The 17,233-nt window shown below is 38.5% G+C and overlaps 1 protein-coding gene across 3 annotated transcripts in view; it reads left to right on the top strand.

Annotated features, from left to right (window-relative positions):
• The window catches only part of LOC106058940 (RAB11-binding protein RELCH homolog), a 149,993-nt gene that overhangs the window by 130,842 nt on the left and 1,918 nt on the right, over positions 1–17,233 (top strand). For all 3 annotated transcript variants that reach the window (XM_056035991.1, XM_056035990.1, XM_056035989.1), the window contains 2 exons: positions 12,045–12,161; positions 13,699–13,837. In XM_056035991.1, coding sequence (XP_055891966.1) covers positions 12,045–12,161; positions 13,699–13,837 — 256 coding nt within the window. The remainder of the gene's footprint in view (positions 1–12,044; positions 12,162–13,698; positions 13,838–17,233) is intronic.

The following is a 17,233-nucleotide window of genomic DNA, read 5'->3' as shown; positions in this document are numbered from 1 at the left end:
TGTGTGTGCGTCTTCCTTTGCGTCGGGTTTAAAACAAGAGTTATAGCGTTGTTCAAAATATATATAGTCTATGGCCGCGCATCCTTAGAGGGGATTAGAAGAGAACTCATACTTAGCTTTTTTAGGTGTAGAAAAAAAGTAACCAAACAGTCAATTAATTAACTGGTAATTAAGTGTTGTTTTTTTCGATACCAAGGGAAACTATTCCTTCAGTATTCACAAACCTTTAAATACTTGTTAACGCTGTCTCCCTCAGGCATTCTCTGATCTAGTTGATCCTTTAAACAATTATTTCTTGTAACTAACAAAGCATGAATCAATAAACAAAAATACTCAATTAGTCAATTAATTATTAGTAATTAATTATTTTTGTTTGATCGCGAATAAGGGAAATAACTTGTACATTATTGATAGATACAGCGTAGTTCTTCGCCTTTAGATAAGCTTTGGTATTTTTTAAAAAGGATTTTTATATATAGGCTACATATATATATTTTTGGTTTAAATGCTTTTTCGGCCTGTTACCTTATATCGCCCCGACATTTCTCCGTATCACTTTCTCTTATTTTTCTCGACTAGTGAATTGTATTGCTTAAAGAATGGAAACCGAATCGTACAAATCATGTTGTCAACAAAAATGTAGATAACTGAGTTTAAACGGTCCTCCGAAAATGTCCGCAGGGTCCGCCTACGTTTTTTGTATATAACAAACACTTTGTAACTCTCCCATAATATATAACTATACAACTACAAGTACTGATTTTAAGGCATATAATCGTACTACCATAATCAATAAGCCGCAGAAATTCAGGTGGTAGATGGTATTAATATTTATTAATGTTGTTATCTTTTTCCCTAACCATCATGGGAACCCTAATCCACATTTTGTCAGAGACACAAATAGTAGACTATTATAGTTACTACAAGTCTGGGAGACTATAAAGTCTTTGAATAGATCTCACTAGTCACGGGTGTAATAGTCTGTGATAGTGCACGCCCCTCTGGGACACATTCATGCAAATAGTAACCCTCGGGACGGCGCTTGTTAGTTTTAACGATTGACCATGCTGGTCACGAAGTAATGACCGCCTGTTTAATGACTTGACGGGGAACACATGAGCAGTCTTTTTTTTTTTTTAAACTGGTGTTAGTGAAGGTGTTACTTTGTCAGGTCCAGAACAAATGATATTACATCATCGCTCGCATTGGTCAGCTTGTTTGACCGTCTTCTTCTTGGTCAAGTTGTTTGACCGTCTTCTTATTGGTCAAGTTGTTTGACCGTCTTCTTCTTGGTCTAGTTGTTTGACCGTCTTCTTCTTGGTCAAGTTGTTTGACCGTCTTCTTCTTGGTCAAGTTGTTTGACCGTCTTCTTCTTGGTCAAGCTGTTTGACCGTCTTCTTCTTGGTCTAGTTGTTTGACCGTCTTCTTATTGGTCAAGCTGTTTGACCGTCTTCTTCTTGGTCAAGTTGTTTGACCGTCTTCTTATTGGTCAAGTTGTTTGACCGTCTTCTTCTTGGTCAAGTTGTTTGACCATCTTCTTCTTGGTCAAGTTGTTTGACCGTCTTCTTATTGGTCAAGCTGTTTGACCGTCTTCTTCTTGGTCAAGTTGTTTGACCGTCTTCTTATTGGTCAAGCTGTTTGACCGTCTTCTTCTTGGTCTAGTTGTTTGACCGTCTTCTTATTGGTCAAGTTGTTTGACACTCTTTATCCGTATGTATTAGTTTGATCATAGTCATCTTGGTCAAGTTGTTAGATAATCTTCATGCTGGTTAAGTTGTTTGACCATCTTTCTTGGTCAAGTTGTTAGACAATTTTCATGTTACTCAAGTTGTTAGACAATTTTCATCTTGGTCAAGTTGTTAGACAATTTTCATCTTGGTCAAGTTGTTAGACAATTTTCATCTTGGTCAAGTTGTTAGACAATCTTCATGTTAGTCAAGTTGTTAGACAATCTCACATAGTTACGCCTTACTTTCTGCTTTATATATTAGACATGAATATGTTGGCCGAACGGGTAAATCAATTTTCTTGCTATTTTTATTTTCGTGCCTTATTTAAAACTAAATATGAAGGGAACATTCTCCATGTTTGACATAGATCTAAAGCCAATCCAGTAGATCAGTAGTACCCAAACTAAGCCCCGCGGGTCAAATCCGGTCAGTATGAAATACGTAATATAAGGTTACTATTTTACAAATGAAATTCATGAATCTAGATCCTCCGCTTTTTCCATCATGACCCTATGACCATATGACCCACACGTGGTATTGTTCAGTTAACTGCCCCATATGATCTCTCTGCATCTATTGAAAGCTACGCGTCAGTTTCACGTGTTTCTGACCATTGTTTGTATTCTGGTCAGGGTCTACCAGGACTCGAGAGGGAGAAGAACTGTGTTTACATACACCGGTCAGTCCTTAACGCACACACACACACACACACATCAATGGACGTTTGAATGCTAGCGCAGCTTTAAGCTTAATGCGTGGCTTTGAGTTTAAGTCACTGATTAACATGCAGGACTAGATGGACACATGAAATGCGTAGGACGTAATTATTTTCCCTATTGAAGGAACGTCTGTAACTTATAAGATAAGATGCATTGGGGTAAAGCTTAAAAAAAAACAACAACAGATGAAATGGTTTAAATTAGGGGTGGGCAAATTACGGTCCGGCGGAGTGTTTTATGCGGCCCGCCGACACCTACAGAAATCAAGTGTGCCCACAGTATATACAGATTAAAAAGCAATTATATTAAAAATAATATCTATATAAATTAGTGAAACTGTCGCATTATAAAAAGTTTCTAGTAAACGAAGTGACCAGGGGATGAGTGACCAGGGGATGAAATGACCAGGGATGAAGTGACCGGGGATGAAATGACCGGGGATGAAGTGACCGGGGATGAAATGACCGGGGATGAAGTGACCGGGGATGAAATGACCGGGGATGAAATGACCAGGGATGAAGTGACCGGGGATGAAATGACCAGGGATGAAGTGACCGGGGATGAAGTGACCGGGGATGAAATGACCGGGGATGAAATGACCAGGGATGAAGTGACCGGGGATGAAGTGACCGGGGATGAAATGACCAGGGATGAAGTGACCGGGGATGAAGTGACCGGGGATGAAATGACCGGGGATGAAATGACCAGGGATGAAGTGACCGGGGATGAAATGACCAGGGATGAAGTGACCGGGGATGAAGTGACCGGGGATGAAGTGACCGGGGATGAAATGACCGGGGATGAAATGACCAGGGATGAAGTGACCGGGGATGAAGTGACCGGGGATGAAATGACCAGGGATGAAGTGACCGGGGATGAAATGACCGGGGATGAAATGACCAGGGATGAAGTGACCGGGGATGAAATGACCAGGGATGAAGTGACCGGGGATGAAGTGACCGGGGATGAAATGACCGGGGATGAAATGACCGGGGATGAAGTGACCGGGGATGAAATGACCGGGGATGAAATGACCAGGGATGAAGTGACCGGGGATGAAATGACCAGGGATGAAGTGACCGGGGATGAAATGACCGGGGATGAAATGACCAGGGATGAAGTGACCGGGGATGAAATGACCAGGGATGAAGTGACCGGGGATGAAGTGACCGGGGATGAAATGACCAGGGATGAAATGACCGGGGATGAAATGACCAGGGATGAAATGACCGGTCACCCTTTACTTGACATCGTCATTTTCTTCAGCCGACATTCGCTTTTATTATCCACGAGTCTGAGATTTCGTCCTTGACTTTGTAAAAAAGAAACAGAACGCTACGCTTGACTTGTAAATCTCTAGATCTATAAATAATTTCATTCTGTCAAAACCTCAGCACTGTCAGTCCTAGGTTCCAAGTACCGTTTGGGGGGGTAGGGGTGCGAGTACCCATCCAGACAATGATTGACCATCTAGACATTTTGACAAGTTTTGATCCCTGGAACTGTTTGGACTAGACTGGATGTCGGAGAGGCTAACCTTTTTTATCGATAGATTTTTGTATAACGCCCTTTAACGCCCTTTTAAAGAAAAAGGTTGACCTTGTTGCTTTTCTCTTGGACTGTAAAATGGCGCCGTTTCATCCTCTTCCGGTCCGTAGTCCTGCTAACATTCGGTTCCATAACTCTGAGAGTTAATTTCACTGAATTGTTTCTCTGCGCGCGCGCACACACACACATAGGGGCTAACACAGCTTGCTCATTTTCTATGTTTATTTAGATCTAGCTATGAAGTTTTTATTAAATATAGACACTGGCTGACATTATGTAACTGAAATCCATCTTCTCGGGTAATTTTTTTTTAGAGGAGATTCATTTTTATCTATTTTTATTTTTCACAGTTTATAAGAGTCAATCTAATCAACCAATTGCAAATCGTCTTGTTTTTTTTTATCGACAAATTTCCCTGCGCTCGATATTGTCTAGGTTTATATCTCAATTTGTTCCCCGTGTTTTTTCTCTCCCTTTGATTGTCTAACTCAATGTCAACTTGTGTCAAAGCATAAATCTGGGCTCAAATACCTTTTTTTTTTTTGCCGACCACAATTATGTTTTTCTTGTGTTTTACCAGGACCCGATTTGGTGTTGGAATCAATCAATGAGAATGATACGAAGTGTAGATGTAGGGCTCATTAATTAGTTGATATGTATGTAGTTATATGATATGTATGCAGTAGTGGATGCTTGAGGTTGTTATGTTCTATTAGTGTACAACGTGAGAGAGGAGGGGAGATGGTATATTAGAAGAGAGGGAGGGGAGAGAACTAGAAAAAAAAAGGGGGGGGGGGAGTAACAGTGTAGTGACATAATAAGCTTTTATTAATTACGGATTATCTTTGACACAAGAGAAAATGAAAATATAAACATTAAAAAGAGGGGGTGAGAAGGTGTGAGTAAACGATTGACATGTTAATCTATTAATCTATTACTTTGTTTTTAATCGGGACCTCCCCTCCCGTGTATCAAATCAAGGCTCACTCGTGCTGGAGTGCACTACTCACTCGTTCATCGCGTTCTGGTTTGGGGGGAGGGGGGGGGGAATGCAATCAGAACTCGTTAAGAATCCTGGTCGTTAAGTCCGCAGTAAACGTTCGCAGGGAGTTCACTAATGAAATGAGACTTTGTTTGGATAGACTTGACTTGCACGTAGGCAATTATCTTAAAGACGAGTTTATGGTTGGGGTGGGGGGGGGGTGCATTGGCGTACCGAGTGTGTGTGGGGGGAGTAGGGTAATCAGTTTATAGTGTGTGTGAATTAGCTTACAGTGTGTGATTTAGCTATCAGTGAGTGAATTAGCTTACAGTGTGTGTGTGTGTGTCGGACTGTATCGCTAGAATTAAGTGGTTAATACGTGTTTGGTCACTCAATGTATCCAGGGCGTGTGTTCTATATTGTTACAGGGGTAGAGAAATTAAAGTTTTCATTTGTACGCTATAAAATAATTTAATTCTTCAAGTAGAAATGTAACCAAAAAAAAAAAATAATTAAAAATTGAACCGACACTATTAACGTACAATAACCCTAACCCTAACTTCTATCTGTCAAAAGATTTCCACTACTTCCACCACATTTTGGCCTTTGATCATTACGTCATGCGCAGTATAATAATAAAATAATATTACATCCCCCACATTCAATAGAAGCGCTATAGCTAAGTACACACCCAGATTTACAATATATTATAAGATTTCTCATCAAGAATGCAAAGTGGAAGAGGAAACACTTATAAACGCATTAGTATCATGTCAAAAAAAAATAATATAAAAAAAGTATTCTACATAATCCTATTTATATAGTAGATGAAATGAGGGCTTAAAGTCAAAGACTTAACGGCACAATTAAACAATGAAATAGAAAAATATTTAATTGGGGATGAAATGAGCGGGGGATGAAGTGACCATGGCTGAAACGGTACAGTATATTGTGTATTTATTCGTAGGGTTTATTGTGTATTTATTCGTAGGGTTTATTGTGTATTTATTCGTAGGGTTTATTGTGTATTTATTCGTAGGGTTTATTGTGTATTTATTCGTAGGGTTTATTGTGTATTTATTCGTAGGGTTTATTGTGTATTTATTCGTAGGGTTTATTGTGTATTTATTCGTAGGGTTTATTGTGTATTTATTCGTAGGGTTTATTGTGTATTTATTCGTAGGGTTTATTGTGTATTTATTCGTAGGGTTTATTGTGTATTTATTCGTAGGGTTTATTGTGTATTTATTCGTAGGGTTTATTGTGTATTTATTCGTAGGGTTTATTGTGTATTTATTCGTAGGGTTTATTGTGTATTTATTCGTAGGGTTTATTGTGTATTTATTCGTAGGGTTTATTGTGTATTTATTCGTAGGGTTTATTGTGTATTTATTCGTAGGGTTTATTGTGTATTTATTCGTAGGGTTTATTGTGTATTTATTCGTAGGGTTTATTGTGTATTTGTCTTAATGGTATGATTGCCGTATGGCAGACCTGTGAAGTGTACGTGTGTGTCATTGTATGAGTACTTAACCTGTACACTTTTAACTCTTTCTCTCCTAACCAACGATACAAGCGTTGATTCCATCAGAATGTAGTAAATAATTATGGAGAGAAAGAGTTAAACTGATGCTAGACTTTAATTTACATTAGATCTGGGTCTGTGTCTTTACATGTAAAAAAAAAAAACTGAAAAAATCTGGCAATTGTGTGTTGACCTAGTTCACATCTTTATTCACTCCCTTCAGTGTGGTAGGACCAGTGTTGACGTGGAACACAGTTTGATGGTCCCCAGACTCAACAATGGGCAGTAACTCTCTCTATTTCTGCTTCACATACAAACCGAATGAAAGTGGAAGCTGCTTCTCATCCAATATTGCCAATGGAATGAAGGCCGTCACTGAGCCACGTATTTACACCAGTTAGTGAGTGTATTGTATGGAATGGAGGTAGTCGGACCATTCCATTGTAAACCTAAAACAGTGACTTTACACAGACAAGTGTACACCACTGTTTGAATTAGGGCCATTATATTCAGTGCTGTTGAAGTAGTCTGGAATTATATTTAGTCTGTGCACTGACGGAGCTCCTCTGTAGCAAACTTCACTTTAGCTTATTTCATGACTCCGTAAAAGTGATGCAAGCTCTCTGCTGGTGCTGCATACTCACACAGCCTCTTCCTCGTTCTAGTTCAGAGGTTCTCAACCTCTGGGTCGTGACCTCCCTGGGGGTTGATTAACAATTTGTCAGGGGTCGCTTAAGACCATCAAAAATATGGATTTTTTTTAATTTTTTTTTTTTTTTGGGGGGGGGGGGTCAATTCTAACTTGTAAAACTTGACATACAAAGTTTTTTTGTGTTTTTTTTTTTCATTGGAATGTACTGTTTTTATTGTTTGACGTTGCAGTCAACCGAATCAGAATTGATTTCAAACATTTTAAATGTCGCATCAGAAATATCTTTAACTCTATAAGTTAATGCGTATCAAGCACAACGTATCGTTACGCCTGGTCTGTTTTTTGAAAGCTCTGGGCTGTCGTCTGCAAGGTCAAGAGTCACGTGCTAATGTTAAGGTCCTCTTTTCTTTTTCAGGAGACCTCAGTTTTCGCTTTAACATCAGTGGTCGAGCTATCTACATCTACATTAACGAGAGCATAGTTATTTAGAGTAATAAATGAAAAGAATTTTATTTTTGGGGGGTCGCGGCGTAATGAGGAATGGTAAAAAGGGGGTCGCCGGGCAAAAAAGGTTAAGAACCGCTGTTCTAGTTTACATATCACAGGTACCTCAAGAAACTGGCCATGTACTAGATCTACTATACTCAGACATGAAAGTCTTGTATCTCTACTCAACCGGAGACTTTAATTAACCTTGCTTTGGTGACTATCTTCACAGGAGAGCCACTTTGTCCATAATCTTGGACATTAGCCAGTGATCAGGTTGGGTCACAGCATGCGTCTGTTAATCACCGGATTAAAATTGTCTCCCCTGCCTCTGAGAGGCTGAAACTGTGTCCGCCGGGATGAAGATAACAGTATCGATACGGCGATGCTTTCAATTCAGAGATATCGTCTGCTTGGTTTGATACTGCGAGAACTGTGGCTACTGGAGAAAAAAAAAGATTGGAGGATGAAAAAAAGGGGAGAGAATGATTGTGACATGGAGAGAGTTGGAGCAGAGCTGAAGAGAGAAGAGGGGGGATGTTTGAGGGGGAGAATGACACACACACAAAAGAATAAAAATTGTTTACCTATGAATGAATCTCTTCGGCGACATTTTATTAACTGTTTTGAGCTTCCGGCAGACGACATATGGATTGTTGGGATTGATTTGTGACAGCCAAACTTGTGTTTGTGCGTATTTGTTAGATCTGGTTACTAGATGGGTTTGGGTCATCAATATTTTTTTACCTGCCACTGTTCCCCAGCTCATCCTCCCATCTTTTTCTTCAGCACTGCTCCACCTCTGTCAGTGACGTGGCTTCTCTTTCTTTTTTTTCTGTATTTTGTTCAAGCTGAGTAACAGAGTAACATAGAAACATAGTAGCAGAGTAACAAAGTAACAGAGTAACATCGCAGCAGAGTAACAAAGTAACACAGTAACAAAGTAACGGAGTAACATAGCAGCAGAGTAACAAAGTAACACAGTAACAAAGTAACACAGTAACAGAGTAACATAGCAGCAGAGTAACAAAGTAACACAGTAACAGAGTAACAGTTGTAAGTTCTAGCAGACGTGTTCTACGTCACGTACGTCAATGTGTTTTGAAAAAAACCTAGACAAAATGGAGATGTAAAAACACAGATTATTGGTGTTTCTAAGATTCATTCAAAGTGTAAAAACACAGATTATTGATGTTTCTAAGATTCATTCAAAGTGTAAAAACACAGATTATTGGTGTTTCTAAGATTCATTCAAAGTGTAAAAACACAGATTATTGGTGTTTCTAAGATTCATTCAAAGTGTAAAAACACAGATTATTGATGTTTCTAAGATTCATTCAAAGTGTAAAAACACAGATTATTGATGTTTCTAAGATTCATTCAAAGTGTAAAAACACAGATTATTGATGTTTCTAAGATTCATTCAAAGTGTAAAAACACAGTTTATTGATGTTTCTAAGATTCATTCAAAGTGTAAAAACACAGATTATTGATGTTTCTAAGATTCATTCAAAGTGTAAAAACACAGATTATTGATGTTTCTAAGATTCATTCAAAGTGTAAAAACACAGATTATTGATGTTTCTAAGGTTCATTCTAAGTGTAAAAACACAGATTATTGATGTTTCTAAGATTCATTCAAAGTGTAAAAACACAAATTATTGATGTTTCTAAGATTCTAAGTCATTGACTAAGTCGTTGCCTAAATCAGCTGTTTGCTCAATGAGCTATTGGTCGAAACTGTCCACAGGTTGTGACGTTGCAGGTCAGTGTTCAGGCCTTCTATAAGCTAATGGTCTTGGCTCAACGCTCAGTGTGTTCACTGTTGATGAATTTATTTCTCTTCCATTTGATTATTTTTTCTTTTTGTGAAGCAGAAGTGAAGAGAGTTACTGTCCCTTTTTGAGTCTTGGACAACTGTGTGCAGTCTTGTTAGTGTCAGCATCAGCAACACTTTCTATCTGTACTTACACCTGACTTTTTTTTCACCCCCTTTTATTAACTCCCTATCTCTCTCTTAAACTCTCTCTCTCCCTTTCTTAACCATTTATTTCTCTCTGACTCTCTTTCTCTTAATACTTATAAGTCCCCCTCTCATTCTTAACACCCCCCCCCCAGTCACTCCCGTCACTTTTTCTTCTTTCCTCCCATCTTACTATCATCATTCTCTTTTTTCTACCATCTATTTACCTCTCTCCCTCTCTCTTACATCTCGCCTCTTTTTTAACTCTTTTATAACTAGTTCCCTCTTCTGTTTCGTACTCTCCCCCCCTTCCTTTTTCCTCCTATCTTCATTCCAGTTAGTCAATCGTCAAGGCGCTACTAAGTTTACCCCAGTCTGACTGCTGGGAATATAAACTAGGGGAAGTAACCCTCAACATTTCTGTATTTGTTTGGTATTCTCTGCCCATCTGAGCAGTTCCCTGGGTAAAGATGGAGGGCAAAGAGAGGGGGAAAAATGTGCCAAAAGTAGAAATTGACTCGTGAGACTCGAGGAAGCTAGACCTAGATCTGTTGGCTATCCAACACAAGAAGTGCATATTTAAGATGATCATGTTTCTTGAAGAACGAACTCAAATCTTATAAAAAACGGAACAAGTGTTAACTTAAAAGAGAAGACAACTAGAAAAAAACTTTAAAAACACAAACAAACAAGGGTTATATTAAGCGTACTTGTATCAATTGGTTTGGATCAGTCGTGTCATTAAGTCTGTAATAGATCTAGACTAACAATAAAAAAGCAGTTATAAAAATAAATTTAAAAAAAAAGGGTGTAGTGTAACTGAGTTGATTTTCTGCGTGCGTCCAGCGTGTCAGAAGGTCATGCCCAGTGTGTGTGTTTCATGTCCAGTGTGTGTGTGTGTGTGTATAGACTGCATCAGTGTTATGCGAGACGTGCTGGTTTCATTCACTGTTTACTGTAGTCTAATTTTGTCGAATAAAGCCATGGTATTGGTATACTAGTCGTTATCATTTCATTACAAAGGGAACGACCTGAAGTCGAACTCATGGCTCAAGCCTTCTCAAACCAACACGGTAACCACTCTACTAGTCTATAGCCATGGAAGATTGTATAGTTATCCATTCTTTCTATTTCATGTTTGTGTTTACTAAGCTTGTAGACGGCAGCCTAATATAAAGGGAACTAATCCAGCCTTATACCACCGCTTCAGTCAAGTACTATTTCTTCCCCTTGTTTGAGATACCAAACAAAGTAAATTTATGAACAATTATTAATTAACGAATTGTTGTTTGTTTTTATTGACTCTTGTGTTGTCAGGTAAAAGAAATAATTGTGCAAAATTTCAAGTTGATTCGAGATTATGTGTAGGAGAAATAACGTGCGCAACCTTTTGGCCAGACAGACAAACAGACAGAGTGAGTTGATAAAAGCTTTGTCAAAAGGACCCTTTCTGATTTATACTGTGGGACAATACAAAATCTGCTAAAATATATAATAACGTGTTGCCCAGGCAACGTATGATCCAAACTGCTTGAACAGTTTTGGTAAAAGAGCGCCAAAAGACAGACACACAGCACAACACAACACTGCCATATCTGAATGAGAATTTTTCACCAAAAAGTCTGGGAAAGAGACAACCGCTACCATTGTATCTAATGACCAATCAAAATATGGCGCGCTTTGGTTTCAATCGTCTGCAAAGTTGCAGAAGTAAATCTCCCTTTGTTTCCTAGGATGCCACGCCTGTTTAAACTCTTGTGTTACCTTGATTTAAGATTGGGCAAAGCAATCGTGATTATATAATATTTGCAACAGAGTTTTATTCAATTATATAAATCCTTACTTTTTTTGAGCTATGAATGGACCTTCTTTTTAATAACCTAGCTGTATAACATTTAGATCTTGAGCTATAGGGGGGGGGGGGGGAAGTAACCCTTGAGAGATGACGGGCTCGACATGGCCTAAATTGTGCTGATGTGCCAAAATCCCAAAATATCAAATATCATAACAGATTCCCAAACTACGACCACCGGTCTACATCCGGACCTCGATACTTCTGTCCGAAGCCTTAGACGTTCTGTTCTGTTAAAATGGACAACAAGTTTGCGCTGATGCAGTCCGGGACATAAGTTTCTGAAATTGAAATGTCCCTCGGGACTAGAAAAGTTTGGCCTGACTTTTGTTTAAAGTGCAGATTTGATCACGTGTTTTCTGTTTTAAATAGAAACCTGACTGCTAACAGCTACTCGGAGACGACATCCGGTCCTGTTGAATCAGACATGCTAAAATGGTTCAATACCTCCGCTGATACGATTCAAAGTTGACTAGGGCACTTTTGTTTTCCACGTACCGATTTTCATTGAAACAGAAAGTGTTGTGACGTGAATGATTATTTGAATGATTGAATTTATTTTTCTTTTTATTTTATTTTATTTTCAGTTATACTTCCTCGCCTGGCTGCCATGGCGTCTGCCAATAACCACGTGACCAATGAAACCAAAAGGACGGATATCGCTAAGCAACTGTTTGAAGCTTACAGCGCCATCTCTTGTTGTTGTATCCTTGCTTGTCAGAGACTTCTGCTACCTTACATTTATAGTGCATTAATCAGTATGTGTGCGTGGGGGGAGAGAGAGGAGGGTCATCCAGAAATGACATTTGCGAAGTGGTGGTACTGACATAGAAAATGAGGTGGGGGGGATATCAGCTTCTGTTGAAGCCAACTTGATTGCATGTGATGTATGCTAATGCACAATGGCCCTCATTCACCAATCGTAAACAAACAACATTTAGTCACGTGATCTTATTGATAAAACAATGGGAAAATGTCACGTGACAACCATCATGAATTAAACATGAGATCGTAAATGATATAGAAGAGATAAAGCACCACGTGGCTAAATGTTGTTTGTTTACGATTGGTAAATGAGGTCCATTGCGAACCTGAAAAGAGGAGAGTGATTCCTCTTGCATCTATAAGGTAACAAACAAAATATGAATAAATCAATTTTAAAAAAACGCTTATTTAAAGGAGAAGAACTCCGCCCTTAAAACTATATCTATCAATAATGTATAAGCTATTTCCCTTATTCGATATCAAACAAAATAATTATTGGGTTAATTAGGGTTTGTTTTTTTTTTTATTGATCCATGTCTTGTTAGGTACAATAAATAATTGTTTAAAGTCTCAACTTGATCGGACAACGCGTGAGGGAGAAATAGCGTTAACATTTATTTAAGGGGACGAAACCCAACACATTTAGCCTTATATGTGAATAGTGAAGGATTAGCTTCCCCTGTTGGTATCAAACAAAATAATTTATTACAGTAATTAATTGTCTAATTGTTACTTTTTTTTTTTTTTTTACTTGTCTATGCCAATGAATAATTGTGCGAAGTTTCAGTTGATCCGAGAATGGGTGTGGGAGAAATAACGTGTACACACTTTTTTTTTACCAGACACACAGAGTTGATATAAGCTTTGTACAAATGTATGTCCTCTATATACGGTTTCATTAACTGGCATCCATTTTGTTGTACAGCTTCTGTTGCCCCATCGTTGATAGTGGAGTCCTATTGACTGGTCGCCTCTAATTAATGAGCCAAACATTTTATATTCTTTACTGGCGCCTATATCAAATATCTAGTAAGTTCAGTGGCGTAGCTAGAGTGGGGGGGGGAGATGGGGGGAGAATTAGAAAATCTCCCCAGGCCCCCACTTAAGGTGGGGGGGGGGCAAATCAGTGTGTGTTTTTTTTACAATAAAAACAATATTACGCAAAATGCAGGGACCCTCAAAGAGGTCAAGCCCCCCCCCCCGGGCCCCTAACGATGGGAAAATTCCTAGCTACGCCCCTGATTAAGTTTAACTTTGAAATAAAACTAAAACTTCCATTGCATTGAATCTTTTCGATGTGTACCGGGGTATGTGCATAATGCATAATCTGCCATTTAATCTTCAAAGTGATCTAACCTCTTTGAGTTGTATTGAATCTTTTTGATGTGTATGTGCGTAATGCATAAAATGCCATTTAATCTTTAAAGTGATCTATCCTCTTTGTGTTGTATCTGACCTTTAACTCCAAGGCTCCAGTCTTGAGCCAGCAGCTGGTGGCGGAGGCCATGTTACCTGGCTTGAAATGTTTGAAACAGGACATGGAGGCGCTGGGCGCCGAGCACCTGGAGGTAGTGAATGCCATGATACGAGACTACCAGAGTAAACTGGACATCAAGTAAGTCTTTAGGGGTCTACTGCAGTGTGTAATACTTCAACTTGTAAGAAATGAATGTATTCAGACTTGGTGAACACGACAGACACATCTCAGCAGAAGTACATCTATGACCTGACGATTGACAGAGTTAATATAAGGAATACCCAAGCTATAAATTTGACCTTTGCTATTTACATAGATAGTTAATGCAAACGTACATGTAGGCGTATGAATACATTTGATTTAAAGCTTCAAATCTTCTTTTTTTTTTTTTTAACAATACCTCTATTTACCTCGTACCTTTGTGGAAACTAAAACCTGGGGGGAAGCAGATCTAAGAAAAAAAACCAGCTCTAACGATTTTCCTAGAAATTTGACAGTTATTGTATATCTTTGGCCACACTGGGGGAAAACTCTTTGTTTGACCGTTATAATGTTTCAAAGTATAAAAAGAATTAAATTTAAATTTGGCTCGAGAACTAGAAAATGTGTATCTTGAACGGACTATGTCTTCGGGTATTATCGCATTCATCCAAGAGTTTAATAAATTCATGTTCAGGGACATTTTGCGCATCGTCTGCTCAGTCTAGATCTAAAGGTCTATCACTGGACTCTATAAAGTCTAGTCAATCTATACGTTCACTTAACCTGGAGTCTTTTTAAATCTAACATTCATTACTTAAGAGAAAAACAATCGCTCTATACGTTGTATAATGGAGATATTGTCTTGTTTGTTTGTTGTGTTTTTTTTTTAGTATTATTCAGTTTATATATATACACATACACTCCATAGCAACCTGTGTTTTGTTTGTGCAGCTGCGCATAGACGTCGACCCTTTTCTTAGATCTCCCATTGGCTGCTGTTTGTGGCATGCTTGATTCAGAGGTCAGCTCACGAGACTATTCGTCATTATTGTATATCTCTATCATAAAATTTCTTTTCTTTGAATCCAACTTTTTAATTTTCATTTCGAGATTTTTTTTTTACCTGCGGGAGATTGGACTGCCAGTGTGTGCATTATGTCTTAGAACAGCGGTTCTCAACCTTTTAAGCTCGGCGACCCCTTTTTACAATCCCCCCCCCACTCTGCCGCGACCCCCCCCCCCACGCACACAAACACAGCAATAGAGGAATAGACAAAAACAATCCATATTTTCGACGGTCTTAGGCGACCCCTGGCAAATAGTCAATCGACCCCCCCCCCCCAAAGGGATCGCGATCCACAGGTTGAGAACCCCTGTCTTAGAATCTTGTCAAGTCATTGTCTGGTGCCACACGTATCTTGTTTTGATTGAAACTAGCCTGCTGGAGATGAGCTTATTGCTTCTTAGTGGCGCAGTGCGTGGCCCTTCAGTGTTCTAACGCCCCTCCGTGTCCCCCAGGACATGTCACCTCCCGCTGCAGTCATAAAACTCCTGCTAGGAACATGGAAAAAAAAAAAGGGCGGGAGAGAGAGAGAACAAAAAATAAAGGGATGCAACTCATTTCCTATTTGTTACTTCTGCTGAGGGAGTTGTAAGAATTATGAGGCCAGGGGAAAGAATGAGTGCAGCTAATGAAGTCTCAAGTCAGATGTTAGTTCCGAGACGGTCTACAAGAGCAATAGTTCTGGTTTTGAGGACAAAAACGCTACAGACATCTGATAGTGAACACATGAGGCCAGCAGATGATTGCCTCAAATTGTGAACGGTGGCTAGCACTGGGAATTGCATTGTGTGTGGAACTAGTTACTGGATGGATGAAATACAGTCACGTGAGCAGATGGACACGTGAAGCGCTGGCCTATACTTTGTTTTTTCACACTTTCATTTTTAACAGCCTCCATAGGGAAAAGTGGCTATCGTTTTTTTGTGCAGTCTGTCTGTCCATTTGCCTCGGTTAGATCTAAAGCACACCTAAAAGTTCACAAATCCGATTTTAACATCGCCTTTGGCAACAAAGTAAGAACATAGGCTATTTTGCGTTTGCTAAAACAATATTATTCATATTTATGTAAATTCAGAAAAGCTATTTTAAAACAAATGATGTCTTGTATTGTCTTTTCTCAAAAAAAAACTTCTTGATTTTATATTAAAGACAGATACATACTACATCGTGCTCACGATCGTATCGTGTTTAAAGTGCTCATAATCCCTATAAATTTGTTTTTAACAATTAAATAGTAACGTTTTATGCAGATATATAGAAACCATAAAAAAAAACAATGAAAATAAAAAGTAGTCCTAGGGTATACAGTACACTGTTATTGTAGACAATATGCACGGATACTACTTATCCTCTTTAGGAAGATGAAGACGAAGTCTGCTATTATTAACCTGATATAATTTTAGTCTCTAATTAGGATGGCATTGAGGTATATGGACTGCAAATACTGATTATATCAGCAAAAAAGGGCAGCAAAGATTACGACTACTAAGAAAACTGTCCTCGTTTAATGTTAGCGAAAAGGCCTTGGCTATGTTTTATCACGCTCACATCTGCAATATTTTAAGTTTCAATATCACTGCCTGGTATGGCAATCTGAGCATTAAAAATAAAAATAAACTTAATAGAATCCTAAATGCTGCTGGCAAAATCATTGGCAAAAAACAAACCCCATTTGGGCAGTTGTTTGAGACAAACATCTATAAAAAAGCTAACAAGATCCTCGAAATAAAGAATCACCCTTTGTGTCAGGACTTTGTGATTTTACCATCACAAAAGAGATACAAGACACCGATAGCAAAGACAAACAGACACAAACACTCTTTTGTTCCCCTGGCAATCAAATCATTAAATAAGAACAATCTGGTATAAACTTTGTCACATGTAAATTATGAGTGAGTCTGGTGTGAATGTACACTTTGGTTTCTTATAGTTATAATGTCTTTTGTTTGGTGTAATGCACAAATTGTAAGACAAATTTCCTTACGGATAATAAAGATTATTATTATTATTATTATTATTAAAAAATGAGGCTAGTAACATTTTGACGTAAGGATGTAGAACTGACTGAAGAGCCACCTTTTAAAGTTGTTGCTCAATGTGTAATCTCACTTCGTTGTCATTGAATAACATTTACACACGCACACAAACACACACATATATGTATGTGTATGTAAATTTGAGAGATTTTGTGGTTTCAATATAACCTTTTTTTTATTAGCTTTTTTTTTTTTGCTCTGCCAGTAGACTAAGCAACAAGGGTGGGTGGTTTCCCCTTTTAGACCTTGTGATGTAAAGGTCTTTTGTTCTGTGGCCAACAGTTTGATGAGGATGTCATGTGGCCAGCCCGATGACCAACTGTTCTTACTTCCCTACAGGGGCGGACTGGATGTCGAATTCGGCCCAGGCATTTCTATACAGTACAGCCCATAAATTTTATATCATATGATGGGCCTCCAATTATAGGCTTATCTGTTCTCAAAATCATTATG

This window comes from Biomphalaria glabrata, chromosome 7, assembly GCF_947242115.1.
Source record: "Biomphalaria glabrata chromosome 7, xgBioGlab47.1, whole genome shotgun sequence".
Classification (NCBI taxonomy): Eukaryota; Metazoa; Mollusca; class Gastropoda; family Planorbidae; genus Biomphalaria; species Biomphalaria glabrata.
The sequence above is the reverse complement of the archived record's forward strand: the minus strand, read 5'-3'. Positions and strand labels throughout refer to the sequence as shown.